We start from the raw sequence: 16,261 nt of genomic DNA, 5'->3' as shown, positions 1-16,261 counted from the left end.
CAGCAAAAAGAAGCGAAGCTAACCTGTGCTTGGTCTGTCGGTGGATCAGAGAGGAAAGAGCAAGACAACATCTTCTCTCCCGGATGATAAGAAGGAACCCTAAATGCTGTCTGGAATGTGTGTGTGTGTGCACATGCATGCAGGAAAAGAATGCTACAGCTTTGTTGTAGACATATAAGCAGCCTTTTAACTACTTAAGCTGGCAAAATGTTTTATACGCATTATAGGAATGGGTGTCATTCGATGCCAGAGTGGTTTGTTGTGTTGACCCTTCTTTCCCACTAATATTTGAATAAATCTATTTCTTAAAAATGTATAAGGCAAAATTCTGTGAATATCTACACATTCATTGCTATTTCAAACCTACCAGATGCTGACTTTGAGAGGTTTCATGCCTGATACCTATTAGTTCTCATTTTAGGAACTCAGATTTCACTGATGCATCAGGAAGGCTTGTATGTTCCTCTGCATAGACTGAGTCTAATGCTGAGATTGTGCAGCTTTCCATGGCACTAATGAGGAGTTTTTCTGCTAAAAATCCAGATGACTGCCTTCCCTATACCCAGCAAGCCCTGATAACATCCACACTGACTTGTGTTTAGGTTGTTGCGCTGTGGGTGCTGGCATCTTTATGCTGCCATTCATATGCCATTGATTGGGGCTATCAAAGCCTGCTGCTAGGGTTTCCACAGTGCGGTACTGGCAGAAGCAGCGGCCCCCAGTGCACAGATCTGGGCAGGCTCTGGGACCAAGGCAGCTGGGTAAAGCTCTTGCTTAAAGAGCTAGGTTGACAGGATATGCATTGCAGCCTGTCTTCACGTGATGAAGTCATAGCCGTCCAGGGTTACAAGTGCACTCATTTTGGCATGCCGTTTTGTGCTGTAGTTGAATCCTGTGATTGATTCTAGTCAAAGACGATGTTGGCTGCCATCCGCCAGTGTTCATCTGGGTGAACTGGCCCCACAGCAGCAAATGTGCTGAAATGACATCCTGTTAAGAGTTTTTTTTTTTTTGTCTTTGGTAACAATATATAAAAACATAATCTGCTATACTAGGCTCTTAAGGCTACGTAGCAGCAAAATGCTTTTAAGCAGGCCACAATTTGACCATCTTAATTTTTCATAGAGATATATGATCTATAGTAGTGTGGTGGCAGGCAGTATAGTCGGCTGCAGTTGCTGGCAGGTGATATTGCCCACCTTATTGTAGAGATGCATGCTGTACGTCTAGATTCTTGCAGGATTTTTTCTGGTTACCAGCCTGCTTCTGCACTTAGCTGCCGACCTCTGTTGTTTCTACCTATGGCGTCTATAAAGCAGGCCAGTTTGGAAGGAGTAAGGAATAGGTCGATGATTATTTTACCCTACTCAAGGGTGGGTGACACTTAAGATCCTGCTGCAGCCATTGAAAAGCTGTGCTCTAGTAAGAGAAAAACTACTGGCTGCAGTGCAAAGAGTAAGCCTTACAGCAGTCCTCAAAAAATGTTCAGTGTAATTCAAAACAGGACACATGAATGACTTCTGTTTTTTAATTAAGCTAGGCAGGGGAAACACTACCCTTGTCTGTACAAGTGAAGCCGTTGTATGAGCTGTTTTGTGGTAGTTTGCTGACGGGCTGGGAAAGCGAGTTGCTTGGCCTCACTGACTGGCAGGTCCTGTTCCTCTTTGTTTAGGATAAATCCCATCTGTGAGACTTGTTTCTTTGTGGCTTTGCCGTACTCGCTGCCTGGGCTGGCTGAAGGCACGACAGGTTTGCTCAAAGGAACGCAGATTCAAGGTCATGCTCTAAAATGTCTGCTTGCACTTTTAAAATAAAGCTGATGCTTCAGGACTGGATATGTTTAAGGAAAAGTACTTGGCAAATGGAAGTTAAAAATAAAAATATTGGCTATATTAGAAGATTGTACAGTAATGGCTGGATTTACTGCTGAACTCTCGAAGAGTGTTCTGTGGCTTTGCTACTGATCCTCTACATGTACCTTGTTATTTGTTGTTTTCCTAGAATACATGGTGTATTCTGAAAGGTGGTGACAAGGAAATAAAGCTTTGACTTTTAAGCCCCAGACATAATGCTCTTCCTGAAATGCTGAACACTGTTAACTCTGACATGTTTGTCTATAAACAGTCATCAAAAAAAGTAAATGTTCAGTTAATAACTCTTAAGTTTCATATGTTGTTCAGTGCTCTTCAGGAATGCTTCTTTTTTTTTCTGCTGAGGATTTTTTTAAGGCCTCCGAAACTTTATTATTCATCATTTAATGTCACAGCAATAATAGAAAAATAATTTGAATTTTGTTACCACAGTGGAATATAACCTTTTTAAAAAGTAAAGATGTTAAACTGATAAAAAAAATTGTTGCTCAACTTTATACAGAAGCCATAAATGTGTGTCCTTGAGAAATGAGGCTTGTACTGGAAGTCCAAGACTGAAAACCTCTTGGTCATCCTGCTTACTGAAAACTTGATTTCATTCTAAAAAGCTGTTAAATATTTGGTTTGTATTTTAGAAGCTTATTCCACTAAAATACCACCTGTTTGATTTTGGGAAGTACATTGAATAGTAGAAAATGTACTTTTTTATGGAGTCTAGGGTCTGTGTGCACCGTGTTGAGGATCTTAATCAGGGGAAAAGGGGATTTATTAAACCTGGAAGAAAGAACTGACCAGGACCCTCCCAGGTCTGTTTGTTTTCTATAAAAGGTACTTTATCAGCAACAAATAGAGTGTAATTTCCTGAGCTTACTTTATTTTTATAGACTTGTTCAGATTCTTTCTGTCTTCGCTCAGCATGGGATATTACAGGAGCATCAAATAATTTATCATCATGACTGTAAGCAGTGGACAGCAGTAAATGATAATGTTCTGATGGGGATAGTATGTCCCAGGCACGCTGAGAGACTCGTAAACAGAAATGAAACAAAATGGCACGCAGGCACTCAAATTAGTCTGCATTAAAAACTTGGAATATTCTGCTTTTCTACAGTGTCCCTGCTGATCCAGGCTTGACAGTGTGAAGTGGGGAGGAGGAGTTCCGCCTTGAATAGTTGCATAATTGAGACACAGAACGAGCATATGTTACATTCAGCTAACTGTGGGAACTTAGTTGTGCTTTATAAAATGTGTTAATGACAAGAATATTGTAGCTTCCAAGGCACCAGGCTGCTGGCATCGCTTAGTGCTTAATTGGAGGTTTATATGAAACCTCATTTTTTGAGTACTGAAACTTACGAATACAAAATAATGTGATAACCAAGACACGCACTGTTGGTGTTGAAGAGCACAGAGTAACTGGTCTGACTTGTCTGTATCATCTATTCCAGTGTTAATGTATGTTGTTGTATGTTTTTAGAATTTTCTATGTGAGTGGACTTCTTGCTGTTTTCAATTAAAGCTTGTACAGACTTAAATTTGTTCCCAAAGGTGATCTGGAAGGGATTTTTTCTTAACAAATTGAGGTTATGCATGTATTTTTATGAAGCAGAAAAACAACTTGAAAAGGCTAAGAAGAAGTTCTGTTTTCATTAACCTTCAGAATATCAAGACTGTCAGCCCAGGTCTTCTGTGGTTACGCTGAAGGACTGAGATATATACTGTTAGCTCCTGAATCTTAAATGAAGCAGCATATGTGTTGAATCTTTAATAAATTCATCTTTTATCCAAAATGTTAGACGCTGAAGTGAAGTGGGTGTTAGTAAAAACAAACAAAAGCGGAGTTTTGAGATTCTGGCTGAAAATCTCTTGCTCTCTGTTACTGCATCTCTTTCTGTTTGCTCCTGCAGCGTTGCCTTCCCGGTTTGACTCTAGTTGTGTTGTGCCCTGATTAGCAAAGACCGAAACTGTCCATGTGGGAAAACTTGGAGGGTAAGGAGCTGGTGTGTAAAGGCAGCTGCTTGTCTCTCCACTGTGCCCTGGCTGGCATCAGCTGCTATTTATCTTAGGCATGGAAGTAATAGTTTCTAATCTGCTTCTGAGAGTTTGTGGGGGTTTTGTGCTGTTCGTAAGGAACTTGGTAGCAGTAAGGTAGGCGGGTAAGTAGCTGGCTCGGGGACATCACTGTCAGTTTGAGGACTCTTGTCTATGGGAGGTGGTAATGTTTCTCCTCCAAGGACAGATCTTGTATCTGTGAGTCTTGTTTATAGTGCTTGGTGGTTTTCTCGTGTTGCTGTTTGAAACTATGAGTAGTGCTGTGCCAACCATCAGAACAGAGTCTGTCATTGAAACAAGGGCTAGGAATGGCGTGAGCTGGTTCCTGGGGTCAAGCTTTGTTTTCACTTAGAGAGCCACTCATTGCCTCTGTGCATATTACAGGGGTTTGTGCTGATGTTTGTGCAGAGGCTGACAGTCTGAGATTTTTATCTTTGGGAAGAGGGTGCAGGACAGGTAAGCTCCACTTCCTTTGTAGTTTTTCTGATCTGTATACTGGTTTTGGAAACTTATGATATCTTCTCCTGTTTCTTCCCCAGATGCTTTGGGATGGTCTGTGTGCATTCATTTGTGAATAATGAAATGGGTTTAACTAGCAGGTAGTCTGAGAGCAATAATATTGCGCCACTGCAGTTTTGCTGGATATTTAATAGTAATCCAGGCTGCAAATGCCTGAACATTGGCTTCCTTTGCCTCTTGCTGTTTATGTGAGATAGGAACCTTTTTGTGGAAGGAGGTGCTGAGGTTGCTGTCCTTTGTGCTAATGGTTTGAGAGTTTCAGGAATGAGATATGCATAAGGTATTGTTTGACTTACACATTAGTAGGAAGTGGTCTTCTTTTTAACATGAACTATTCATTACAGCAAATTAAAGCTCAGTGCAAAGTTCTGTCAACTTCTTACTCTTTTTCCTCAGCCTTCTCCGCATGTTCCCTCTCTGATGTTCCTGCTCTCCTTGCCTCTTGTTTCTGTACCGTTTCATCTGGTTGTCTCTCCTTCCCATCTGTTTGCTGCATGTGTTTTACTTCTGTTTTCTTTGCCAGCTTGGTTGTGTGTTCCTCTTTCTGCTCTCCTTTTGCCCTGGAAAAGACTCAGGCCTCTGTCAAAGCTGATCATTAGGCAATCTGTGGATTTTTGTGGTCATAGAAAACAAGCCTGAGAAGATAGCCCTGTGGTCAGGGTCATGTCAACACTGGCTGGTGGATCCTGGCAGACTTCTGGTTCATCTGGGCACAGCTGGCTCAGATGCGTTGTCTAAGTGGTGGCTTGTCACACTTGCTGCTGTGGACCGGAGAAGCAGCATTTGTGATGCCTCGGACTACAGTGTGCTGGTGCTCGACTATAGACTTCAAGTTTTCTCACTTCTTAAGTTTCATAAAAAGAAAAAAGTTTTAATTTGTTATTCCGGTACACAGGAGAGGAATAACCCTTTTACACTCCATGGAAACTGCATGTATTCAGCATTATACCAGTTTAATATGTGGTTTGTTTTAATCAAGCTGGTAAAAAACTTGAATTTTTGATTGAATATGCACATATTTGCTCAGAGCTGCTTGGTTTAATGACCAAAGTAACTACTCCTGTAGTGGTTGGAAAGAAATGACCTGCCTTTGAAGCTCTACTAGGCAGTAGAAGCACCACTTAAACTTGAGCTATGGCTGTGCCTAGGCAAAGCACCACATGTGTGTGAGAGCTCAGAGTCCAGGAACCATGCAAGTACTGAGATACATCTGAGGAACTGCATTGCTTTGTAAACCTGTTATGTCTGAGAATGAAGGAACAACCTGGTTGTAGCTTTGATGCACAATTAATTCATAGATAAGGAGAGAAGTTTAAACTCTGCCTTCCTTCCCCTGCCCCCCATCCTCCCTTTCTTGGGGCAGTCCACATCTGTGCACATTTTTTTTTTTTTCTCCCCACCTTTTTTTCCCCATCTAGAACTAAATGGCATGAGAGCCCCAGTGTAGTACAGGTGAGTAGGGACTGAAGTCTTGGGAAGCCAAGTTACTCACTGGAATCAGTTGCTGCTTAGCTAGTCTTGTGGTAGTCTCTTAGGACAAGGAATTTTTTTTTTTTTTTAACTATTTTTTTGCAGTTGTAGCTAAAAGCAAGAACGAGCCTATTCTAACTTTGTTAATGAGAGCAAGGGAAGGGATTTGGTCCATCCTGTGAGCTGTCCCCTTCCTGGAAATGTGTACCTGGCTGGTAGCTAGGGAGGAGGCTGGTAGCCAGGGCAGAAAGCTCTTGCTTGTTCTCTGCCTGCATGTGAAGGATTTGTTTATTGCCTGCTGTGCTTACGCATCAACGCTCCTGTAAACTTCACTTTCTAAAGTGCTTTTTACACACAGTCTTCTAGAAATGCTGGTTTTGAAGCTTTTCTTGGAGTTGCAAGATGTGTGCATGCTTCCAAGGTGCTTTTAGGGTTGTAGGTAGTAGTTTGTGGCTTCCACCTCACAGAGTATGATCTTGGGGTGACAGCATGCATATTGATAAGTAATAACTTGTCTGTCTTACAAACATGGAGTTTAGCTTTAGCATGAATTTGTTGTCACCTCTAATTTAATAAGGAAAGATGTGCTTACTGCTGTAGAATTAACTTGTGACTGTTTGCATCCTTAGGATGCTGTGAGAGCTCTTAAGTTTTGTACCAGTGTGCATGTCTACTTAAGAAAGCACTGTTCACTTAACACTATTTTACATGCACAAAGATAGTTTTTCACACTATTGTACCTGGTGTGGTGCTTTCACCACTGAGTAACCTTTGTTCCGGAGAGGGGGTAGAAGTGGAAGCACGAAGCAACTTTTGTCACTTGACTTGCACAGTTTAGCCTAGAATCAGATACTGCTCTGAACGGGACTCTGGCATCTGGGACATTCTGTCTGTAATCGTGATAACATGTGTACTAGGAAACACAGTGTTTAACTGCTCTTTCTGGGTAGTGTATTGATAAATATTTTGTCTATGTGTATTAATAAATGTATGATTGCTTAGTTATTCGTAGAGCTTATAGTGATCTTAGTCTTCGTAATATCTTACAAGCAAACTGGATAGTGAAGAGTAAGCCCCAAAATAAATCTAATGTGGTGTTTATAATGAAAAAAAGCCTTTTACATTTTGAAGCCCGCAATCTATAAGGCATTTTAAATACATGAAAAGTATGCTTGTGGATTGTTTTTCTAAGCTTTCTTTTTCCATTCCTATCCTTTGCTGCCATTTTGTTACATGCAGGCAACTGGAGTTATTTCGGATGGGGAGAGCAGCTGAGTACGTAATGGTTTGATTTCTTGCAAGTTTTCTGGTCCTGTAGTGATGCAGCATGCTCCAGTACAAGGAAAGTGGAAATATTCATGCATATAGAAAATTTGTTCCGTTGTATTTTCTTATACTTTCATGGAATCTTCATATCTGCGTGGATGGCTGTCCATTTTTTTCACTGCTTAGTTTTGTTTTGGCTGTGTTTAAATGAGTTGCTTGTGCCTTTTGCTGGAATTTGAGAATAAGAAGGCAGAATTGGAATATTCTATTATTCCTGTAAAGATGGTTCTGTTTTTCTGCTTTTACCCTTCTTTTGTGTTGGTCTTCATACCCACATAGCCCCAAGACAGTGCTTGGAGTAACTGAAAACACAAGGGAATCCGTAGTGACTGTTTTACTAAGATGCAAAGACAGGCTGGAAGTGATCACAGAAATTCCAAATACTATAGATAGGAGCAATTCTGAAAGCAGAAATGGCTGGTGGACAACAGTGTGACAGGAGGCTTGTAGCTATTGTAGCATCGTCAAGCTCAGTGAGACAGTGTCATGGCCAAAGTGGTAGGGCTTTGCTTTAACTAGCACTTAACAGCCTTGGAAAGGTAAAACTCAGATACGCCAGCTGTCTGTGATACATAGAGCTGATGGGCGCACATGAAGACTGGTGTGTGAACTCTGGCAGAGGCCACAGAGCTCAATGTTTTCATTAATTTTTCCAGAAAATGTGGATGAAGCATCTTCACTTTCTGGAAGTCCCAAAAGTTGCGATAGGCAGGGCTTCTGCTTAAGCTACAATGCATGGCTTCTAATGCCTGTAGGACCTGCAAAGATTGACCCATGGGTCTTGAAACGACTGTGTCTGTTTCCTGTGTCAAAAAAAAGAGCGACGGTGTTGATGAGGGGACATGCAAAGGTGACTGAGACCACTGTCAGCGGAGAGGAGATTCTGGCATAATGGAATTTGGAGAAGACACTTACTGCAGCCATGTAACTTACGTTTGATGTCCAGCTGATGTTGCAATGTGTTTCACACATGGACCTGTTCTGTGTTTTGGAAGTCTTCCAAATCAAGTGACTTCCCAGTTTCTCCTTCCACTGTGTGTTTTGTCCTCCATGTTGTCCTGTCTTTGATCATACCATAAGTTCTTTGGGCATCAGCAGTGTTGATCAACTTCCTCATGCTGTCATTGTTGGATGTCTCAACTGTTTGGGGTTATTCGTAGAGGTGTGATAGGATAATTGAGAGTTAAGTAAACTTTTATATACTACCAAAACAAAGATTAGCCTGCCAAATAGCTTTCTTTTATTCCCCTATTTTGCGTTTTAGAGGGAAATGGGCTGCTTAGGCATTGGTCAGTCAGAGATACGGGAGGGTTGTGCAGAGGGTATTTTTCCTGTTTACCATGGTGTGTGGTGTTTTTGTTTTAAGTGGTCCTTGTATTCATGGAGCTACCTCCCTCCCTCTACTTCATCCTTCCTGTGCCATCCTCTTTGAAATCGTGTTAGCATCCTTATGGGCAGGCATGGGCCAGTGTTGCTGATGTTTCCAAGTGAAATCCATTGGCTTGACTATGTAAGGAAAAATATACTTCTAATTGTAAACTTAAAACAACAGCTGAGAAGGAAGCAGCAGAAACAGCATGTCGGTAGCTGGAAGAATTTTTCCTGGTGAGAGCTTCTTGCAAGAAGAGCGCTGTAGTCCAGAGCCTTGCTAGTGGGGCAGGAAGTGCTAAATTTAGGAAAGGGACATCTTGTGCTGCTGACCTGCTTTCATTTTAGGCAAGGGGAAGACTGAAAGAAGTAGGGTGGATGTTCAAGGCAGTCTTTCCACTTAAGACTGTCTGTCCAGTTCTTGACCATTGAGTGTTTCAGCAGCAGAAAGTATTCTGAAGTGGGGAAAAAAAAAGTTATGAAAGCTCTCAAACTGAAGACTGAATATTGCTTACTTGCTGTTTTAAATTTATGCAAATTTCTAATGTATTTTTAAGTGGCGAGGGCAGTAGGATGGACTAAGGGCCTGCAAAGTTGCAATGAAATTGTTGCTCAAAAGCTTTTGAGTTTTTAGCATGGAGAGCTATAGAAGACCCTCAAAAAATGCCCTCATGTTCTTTTGAGATGTTTTTTTCTCCTTGTTACTTCAGTAGTCATCTTGAAAATTCTATGCATTTTAATTAAAAGATTTCAGAAAGTGCACATGATTGTCAGAAGTGATGGTGGTTTGGTAGATGATGCAGTGTTGGTGTCTGAGATTTGAGGAAAGAAACTGGCAGCTATTGTGAAAAACAATTTAAATGGATGGAGGATTGGGAAGGTGAGTTGCAAAGGTCCTGGTATGGAGCTGGCAGGTATCTCTTCTGGACTTGGACTGGAAGTCATTCTTTCAGTTATTTCACTTTCTTCTACTGTTTTAAAAATAGTCAAAAGCTGTGAGAAGCTTGATGGCTAATTTTGGAGAGGTAGTGAGGGTTTTAGGATACAGAACCTTACATGAACCTCCTTCTTCCTAAGCGTCTTGAGTGTCGTGCACTTACTGCTTTTGTCCAAGTTTTTTCTCAAGTTTGTGGAGGATAACTAAGCTTAGGGAATGCACTTCAGCTCCTAACAGCTGATGACACATCACTGCTACAAAAGCAGGAGGCAATTTCAGCTGAATGCAACCTTTTGAGAGGTGTTCCTGTTGTGCATTGGGACCTTAAAACAACAAAACCACTTCTGAAATTGCTTGCATCCAGCCACCTGTAATAATTCTGCTGTTAGCTTTCCTTCCTGTCCTGAAGCTTGATGTGAAGGAAGTTGCCAGAGGTTAAATGTGACTAGTAGAGCTGGTGTGACAGGACTGTGCAAAGTGGTTTTCAGGTCAGTATATTAAAAGCTGTATGTGTTCTGCCCTGCAGCAATGGTGTAATAACTTCTGGAGGCAGGAGTGGGGAGGAATAATAGGGTTTCTAGGAGCCAGTTTGTTTCAGAGAAGCTGTCTCCTGTTTTGGTTTTCCCGACTCTTTGTAAAATCCTGCTGTGTGATGTGACTGTCCAATAGGTTTTCTTCTTATGCTGCGTATATGCATGAATATTCAATTATTGAACGTGAACAGCATGCTTCTGCCCTGCCCTTCAGCCTTACCCCCCACTCTTTAAACGGTGAGTCCAGGGATAAAGAAACAGTTTTCATTGCTTGAAAGCTTTTTGGTACATGTGAAATTTCTCAAAGTGGGGTGAAACAATTACTGTCTTTTTATGTTTATTGTTATATATCTTGTTATTAATTAACTGATATCCAGAGACTGAGCTTTCCTTATGGAAGACTTGGTGTGTCATATGTTTGAAGAACATAGTGCTTGAATTTATCACACCATATGCGCTGTGAGGGAGATTTTGCTGAAACATGGCCTGTAATGCCTGACCCCTCCTTTTGAAGGGACACTGCATCCTCAGAGCTGCTTCTGTAAGTTCTTGTCAGTGTCTTGCTTAAATAAGATGTGTCAAGTGTGATAATGAAAGAGGTCATCACCATGTGCAGGCATTTCACAGTATACTTTCTTGCAAAGGTAATGTGTGCTATAAGCCACATATGGGCCAGGTTTTGGTGCTTTTACTCAGGCTGAGCAATGTCTTCATTTGTGAACACTTCTGTTAAGTAAAGTGAGATTGCTCATAGGATAGGTGCAATTCAACATGAGTAAGAGTTTCTGGAGTTGGCCCTTGTTTATGAGTCAGTTGAGGCTTTCTGCCTGGTATTAGCATCTGTGGAGGCTGTAGGTGCGTGGTGCATACTTGAGAGAAATAGTGTGTTCCTGCCTCATTGACATTTGTGGTAGCTGGAGCCTTGCATCCTTTAAACATGTCATCAGGGAGGCATTTTGTGTCATGACCTTTAAGAGACTTCCTCATGCTAAACATCAGTAGGAACTGGGAGAAATTTTGGTGCCACCTTTTATAAACATATATGCTGTAAATGTATGATTAACATTTAGGCTGATGAGCTATTTTTAGATGTTGCTTAGAGACACTGTGGGAAATCCTCTCTTGATAGTGCAGAGGTGAGATGTGATGATTGGTTAACAAATCCACATAGTACTTATACAACAGTCCGATCTGGGAATTTGGAAGTCTCTGAACCCCTCGGCTCTAAAGAGTCACTGACCTGGAGACGCTGTGTCCTGCTTCCTGATAGCCATAATTGTGTAAGTCTTTGCATGCCCTGTTATTAATATTAGGCCGGTATTCGTAGGTTACTGGATTCACTATTGTTTTGACCCAGATAACAGTATTTGCTGTTATATTGTTGTGGTGAGATAAATTGTTTATCCCTAAAGCTGTTGGTCTGTTGTCTTTTACCAGATCACGAACCTGTAACTCAGCTGGGCTGCCTTAAGCCCCTACAAGTGCTTGTAATGATTATGCAGCCACAACTGGAAGAACTTTACACCGTACCAGTGTTATTTAGGCTTTAACTGAAATGCGAGTTACATCTGATGGGCAGAAGAAATTAGTTGAGCAGCAAAATGAGGCATTAGAAAACTCTTTGAAACAGTGTTTCAGTCCCAATAAAAGTAATTATTGTGCTGTAGACTGTAATGGCTCAAGCGTTCAGCAATGACATTGCTCAGCTGAGTAATAGCTCGTTATCCTGCCTAGGATGGTGTGTGCCTTGTGATCTACAAATAGATCAGCCCTTGCTCCACAGACTGGAAATTTGGTGCTGCTCAGAGAGGTTTGGCACTTTGGCATATCAAATCGTTTTTGTGTAGCACACCTTGAGTGTGTCTCCGACGCATTGAACTGTAATATAATTTGAAGGACTTTGTGCTTTTAATAAAGCTGAATAAATCAGTGTATGATTGCTATTCATTTCTGTACAATTGGCTAGAGACTGACAAGAACTATATGACATTTAGACTTCTAAAAAGCAGGAGGCCTAACTCCATTTTTGGTGTGGACAATCAAATTGAATTGATCGTACTTTCTTAAGAGAGTAGAGCCAGTTTTTTTTCAAGTGGTTTGTATTTTGCGGACATGTTTTCTGCTGGGCTTGTTTTCTACTCTTCCATCCGTTTTAGTGGACTGATAAAATCTTACTTGGTTGGGAAGGAACTGAAAAGATCACGAAGAACAAACTTTACCTTAGACTGAAAAAAATGCAAATTGAATTGGAGGTGTGGGAATTGCTCGTGGAAGAAGCTGATGCTGCATTCCATCTCCTTGGACTGTCAACAATTAAATTCAGGGGTTTTTTTAAGGATCTGACATGAAAACAGCACTTTCACTTATTATTCGGCCTCATGGTGAATGACTGTGTAGGGCACATACTACTGAATAGTGGACCAGAGGGGACTTTAATTTGATTGTCCGTTTTAGACAGACTTTTGGTGGCGGAGCGAGTGAATAATGGCTGATCCTTTGTTTCAAGCGTGTTAATGGTGCGCTCCACTGCTGTATGATGTGTGTATTTCACTTCAAGCTTGCAAAGATAAGCTTGCGCCCTGCACAGCCAAACACAGCCTCACACCGATATTGTATTTTTGATACCTTTCCTCACTGTAACTCTGGGTTCTCGTTGTCTGAAGGGTTAGCAAGCAGAAGTGTTTCTGTGAGGAGAGGGACTCACTGGAAAGGAGCTTTTTTCTTTGTGAAGGCTGTCATTCGTGTTGGCTACTAAACTTAAACTGATATCCCTGTGTGGGTTAAATGTAGCAATTTTTCCCCTATAAGAAGTAGTGTAATTGTTTATAAGTAGAGCTGCTCTCTCAGTTCTTTCCATTTTCCTACTGAGTGCTTTTCATTAGTTGCTTTTATCTTAAACTAATATTTTTTGGGGGAAAAAAAAAAGGAGCACTAAAAAAAAAAAAATCTAGAGCCCTGAGCAGTGGTTAAGGATGCTGAGAAGAGGACATAATATTGCAGCTTAAAGACTGAAAAGTTTCCAGGAAGGAGCTCTCTTCCATAAAGGAATGTTTATGATTTGGGTTTTTTTTCCCCCAACATCTAAATATTCATTTTGGCAGCAGCACAGACCCTGAAATTTTGGGTGTTGAGGTGGCTTTTTGTTTGTTTTAAATTAAAATATCTTGATCTACTTATTAGGGATGACTAACGAAAAATAAACTCCTATGATAGGAGGTGGGAAAGGAGAGTGTAGAGGCAATCACTGGAATTCCTTGGTACATACTTGAGAGAACTGGAGGTGATAACCAGTTACAAGATGGAGATACTTCCATGGCAGAAATAGCATTTTTTGTCATCCTTTAAAAACTAAATGGGCCTTACTGTCCCAGCAAGGCAACTTGAGGGAGCTGCGCACTTAACTGCTTTTGTTTCTCAGCCTTTGAAGATGCTGACAGTGCGGTGGATGATCGAGATAGTGACTATCGCAGTGAGACGAGTAACAGCATTCCTCCTCCGTACCACACAACGGCGCAGCCCAATGCCTCTGTGCACCAGTTCGCTGTACCGTCACGCCTGCAGCAGCAAGGGGTCTTGCGGGGATCCTGTGCTGACTCCCTACAAAATTATGATCTGGATTATCGGGACCACGTGGCCATCAGGTGGGTGCTGTCTTCTGGGTGGCTCTTCTTTCCCGATTGATTTCCCATAGCAGACCCTGAAGGTGCCATGTTAGGTGAGGAGGGCAGCTGAAGGGCTCTGAGAGGAATGTTTTGGTAACGCTGGGACTCTGCTGTTATTGAGATAAAACTCATAAGGCTATGTGTTACACCAGATCTGGCAGTTTAGTGAATTACATTTTAAAGATATGCTCGACTCTGAGGTCGTTTGTTCTTGGTTGTACTTTCACCTTGCCTTTTGCAGGCCAGGGCACTGGGTAATTGGTGGTTCTGGTACCATTGCGTGGGTGTGCCTCCCAAGCCAGTTAAACACAGTCTAGCAGAGTTACACTATTAGGAGTTTCTTTCTTGGGGCAGATTTATTTTCAGTTCTGGATTATTTCCTGTTCTTCTACTAGCTCTGCCAGAACAGCATGTTGAAGAAGAAAGTCAGTAACCAATTAGGTTTGGGTTTTTTTCTGTTGTCATGTAGCACTGTTGAATAATGTGTTTTCTCTTTTGATTTGCTTTGAGCTGTATGAAAGATAGTTGACTCACTCTAAATTTGTTTTTTGACCATAAATCAATAGTTTCACAACTGCTTTTATCTTTGAGTATTAAGCATTATAGCGTTTATTTACCAGGATCAATGGCTGTGAACTAGGTGTGTTGGGAACTGTAGAAACTTTACAAAAAAACGCTGTTCCACATAAAGGATGAGCTAAGCAAGGGGAAAGCAGAACACTACTTGGACAATGCTGGTTAGCTTGATAAGTGTGGGTGTGTAGAACAGGCCACGCTGCTGCTTCTTCCTTTGGTGTGGAAGTAAGAGGCAATTGCTTAAACAGTGCCGCAGTTATGGATGCAGGGCTTTATACGTCTCAAAACTGATTTGTTCTATCTTATTCCCCTTTGTAAGAATGTTCTTGTTTCCTGAAGCCTGAACCTGAATTCAGTTGTCCTCGTGGGTGTATGGCTGAGGCTAAATTTTACTCTTTTTGCCTTATAGTCTTTAACGGTGAAAGAGACCTCAAGCAGCAGACGCAAATGTGCCAGCAAAACGCATTTACTGCAGTGTGACATGCCATTCCTAGTGCTTTTTCCCTAGTCCATTAAATATCTTAGATAAGTTATTCCCTTTCCCATGCTATTCTGTACAGATGGTTTGCAGTGGTAACATTGCTGAAGATCCTACTGAGAGTCAGGGAAGATCAGCTGAAGCTTTTTCTTTATGGAAGAGCCTAGGTGAACAGTGGTATTGGGCCCCCAGCCTGGGGAAGCCATTAGGGCTGGGTTTTTTTGCAGTTTAGTGACTTCTTGGAGTGGTGTTAACAATACAAGTAATCTTTCACGGCTTACCATGCTTGGAGGCAGGGGGTGTGTGTGCTTTTAACTCTATCTAATGGATGAATGTGTTTGTAAGACCTTCCAAAGAAACACTTCTGGTTTGGATAGTTAAAGAATACCAAGATGGAATATGTATTTCCTGAAGGTATTGATATGAAAGGATCTGGACTGATAAAGTTTACTTAAAAACTATGAGCTTTGTAGTCTGGTCTAAAATTACTTTCACTCCAGGAAGGCAAGTCCTAGATGATGATTGATTTGCTCTGAGCATTCCTGTTCCAAAGTGCATTTTCCAGATGCCCAGCAAGACTTTTTGCTACACATTTAATCTTAAAACTTAGAAAATGCAAGTAAGCTCTCCAAAGAAGCTACGTGGGATTCTCTTCCTTACCGGAAAGGTATTTCTAACGAGAACTGGCTGAAAAGAAGCACATGGGCAGATCTTAAATACTTTCAAACACAGTTGTAGCTGATTATTGTGAAACCAAATTGTGTTTGACTTTTGCTCCTAGCAGCTGTAAGTGCCCTGGACCAGGCAGCCACCTGTACTGCGTCCATCTCTGGAGCCCTCAGCACAGGACAGACCTGGACTTGTGGGAGCCGGGCCGGAGGAGGCCACAACAATGATCCAAGGGCTGGAGCACCTCTGCTGTGAGGAAAGGCTGAGAGAGTTGGGGCTTTTCAGCCTGGAGAAGAGAAGGCTCTGGGGACAGCTTACAGCAGCCTTCCAGTACCTGAAGGGGCCTACAATAAAGCTAGAGAAGGACTTTTTACAAGGGCATGTAGTGATGGGACAAGGGGTGATGGCTTCAAGGTGAAAGAGGGGAGATTTAGATAAAAGAAAGAAATTCTTCCCTGTGAGGGTGGTGAGGCCCTGGCACAGGCTGCCCAGAGAAGCTGTGGCTGCCCCCTCCCTGGCAGTGTTCAAGGCCGGGCTGGATGGGGCTTTGAGCACCCTGGTCTGGTGGAAGGTGTCCCTGCCCATGGCAGGGGGATGGAATGAGATGATCTTTAAGGTCCTTTCTAACCCAAACCATTCTACGATTCTATGAAATTGGTGTTCCTGGCAGAATGCAGTTGGTGATTGCTGAGGAGATGACAGCTTGTAGGAGCCCGTCTTGGGCAGACCCGGAGGAACCAGACAGGGTTCTGCTAGAACCTATCTTCAACTGGGCAAAAAGCTGTCTATGCCAAAATCAC

At 41.9% G+C, this 16,261-nt stretch overlaps 1 protein-coding gene across 6 annotated transcripts in view; it reads left to right on the top strand.

The window, feature by feature from the left end:
• The window catches only part of UNC13B (unc-13 homolog B), a 219,320-nt gene that overhangs the window by 52,973 nt on the left and 150,086 nt on the right, over window positions 1-16,261 (top strand). For 4 of the 6 annotated variants that reach the window (XM_075447134.1, XM_075447132.1, XM_075447137.1 and 1 more), the window contains 2 exons: window positions 7,152-7,187; window positions 13,495-13,717. In XM_075447134.1, coding sequence (XP_075303249.1) covers window positions 7,152-7,187; window positions 13,495-13,717 — 259 coding nt within the window. The remainder of the gene's footprint in view (window positions 1-7,151; window positions 7,188-13,494; window positions 13,718-16,261) is intronic. The other 2 variants (XM_075447135.1, XM_075447133.1) reach the window with 1 other exon arrangement.

The sequence above is a fragment of the Opisthocomus hoazin genome, chromosome Z, assembly GCF_030867145.1.
Source record: "Opisthocomus hoazin isolate bOpiHoa1 chromosome Z, bOpiHoa1.hap1, whole genome shotgun sequence".
NCBI classification, from domain to species: domain Eukaryota; kingdom Metazoa; phylum Chordata; class Aves; order Opisthocomiformes; family Opisthocomidae; genus Opisthocomus; species Opisthocomus hoazin.
The sequence above is the reverse complement of the archived record's forward strand: the minus strand, read 5'-3'. Positions and strand labels throughout refer to the sequence as shown.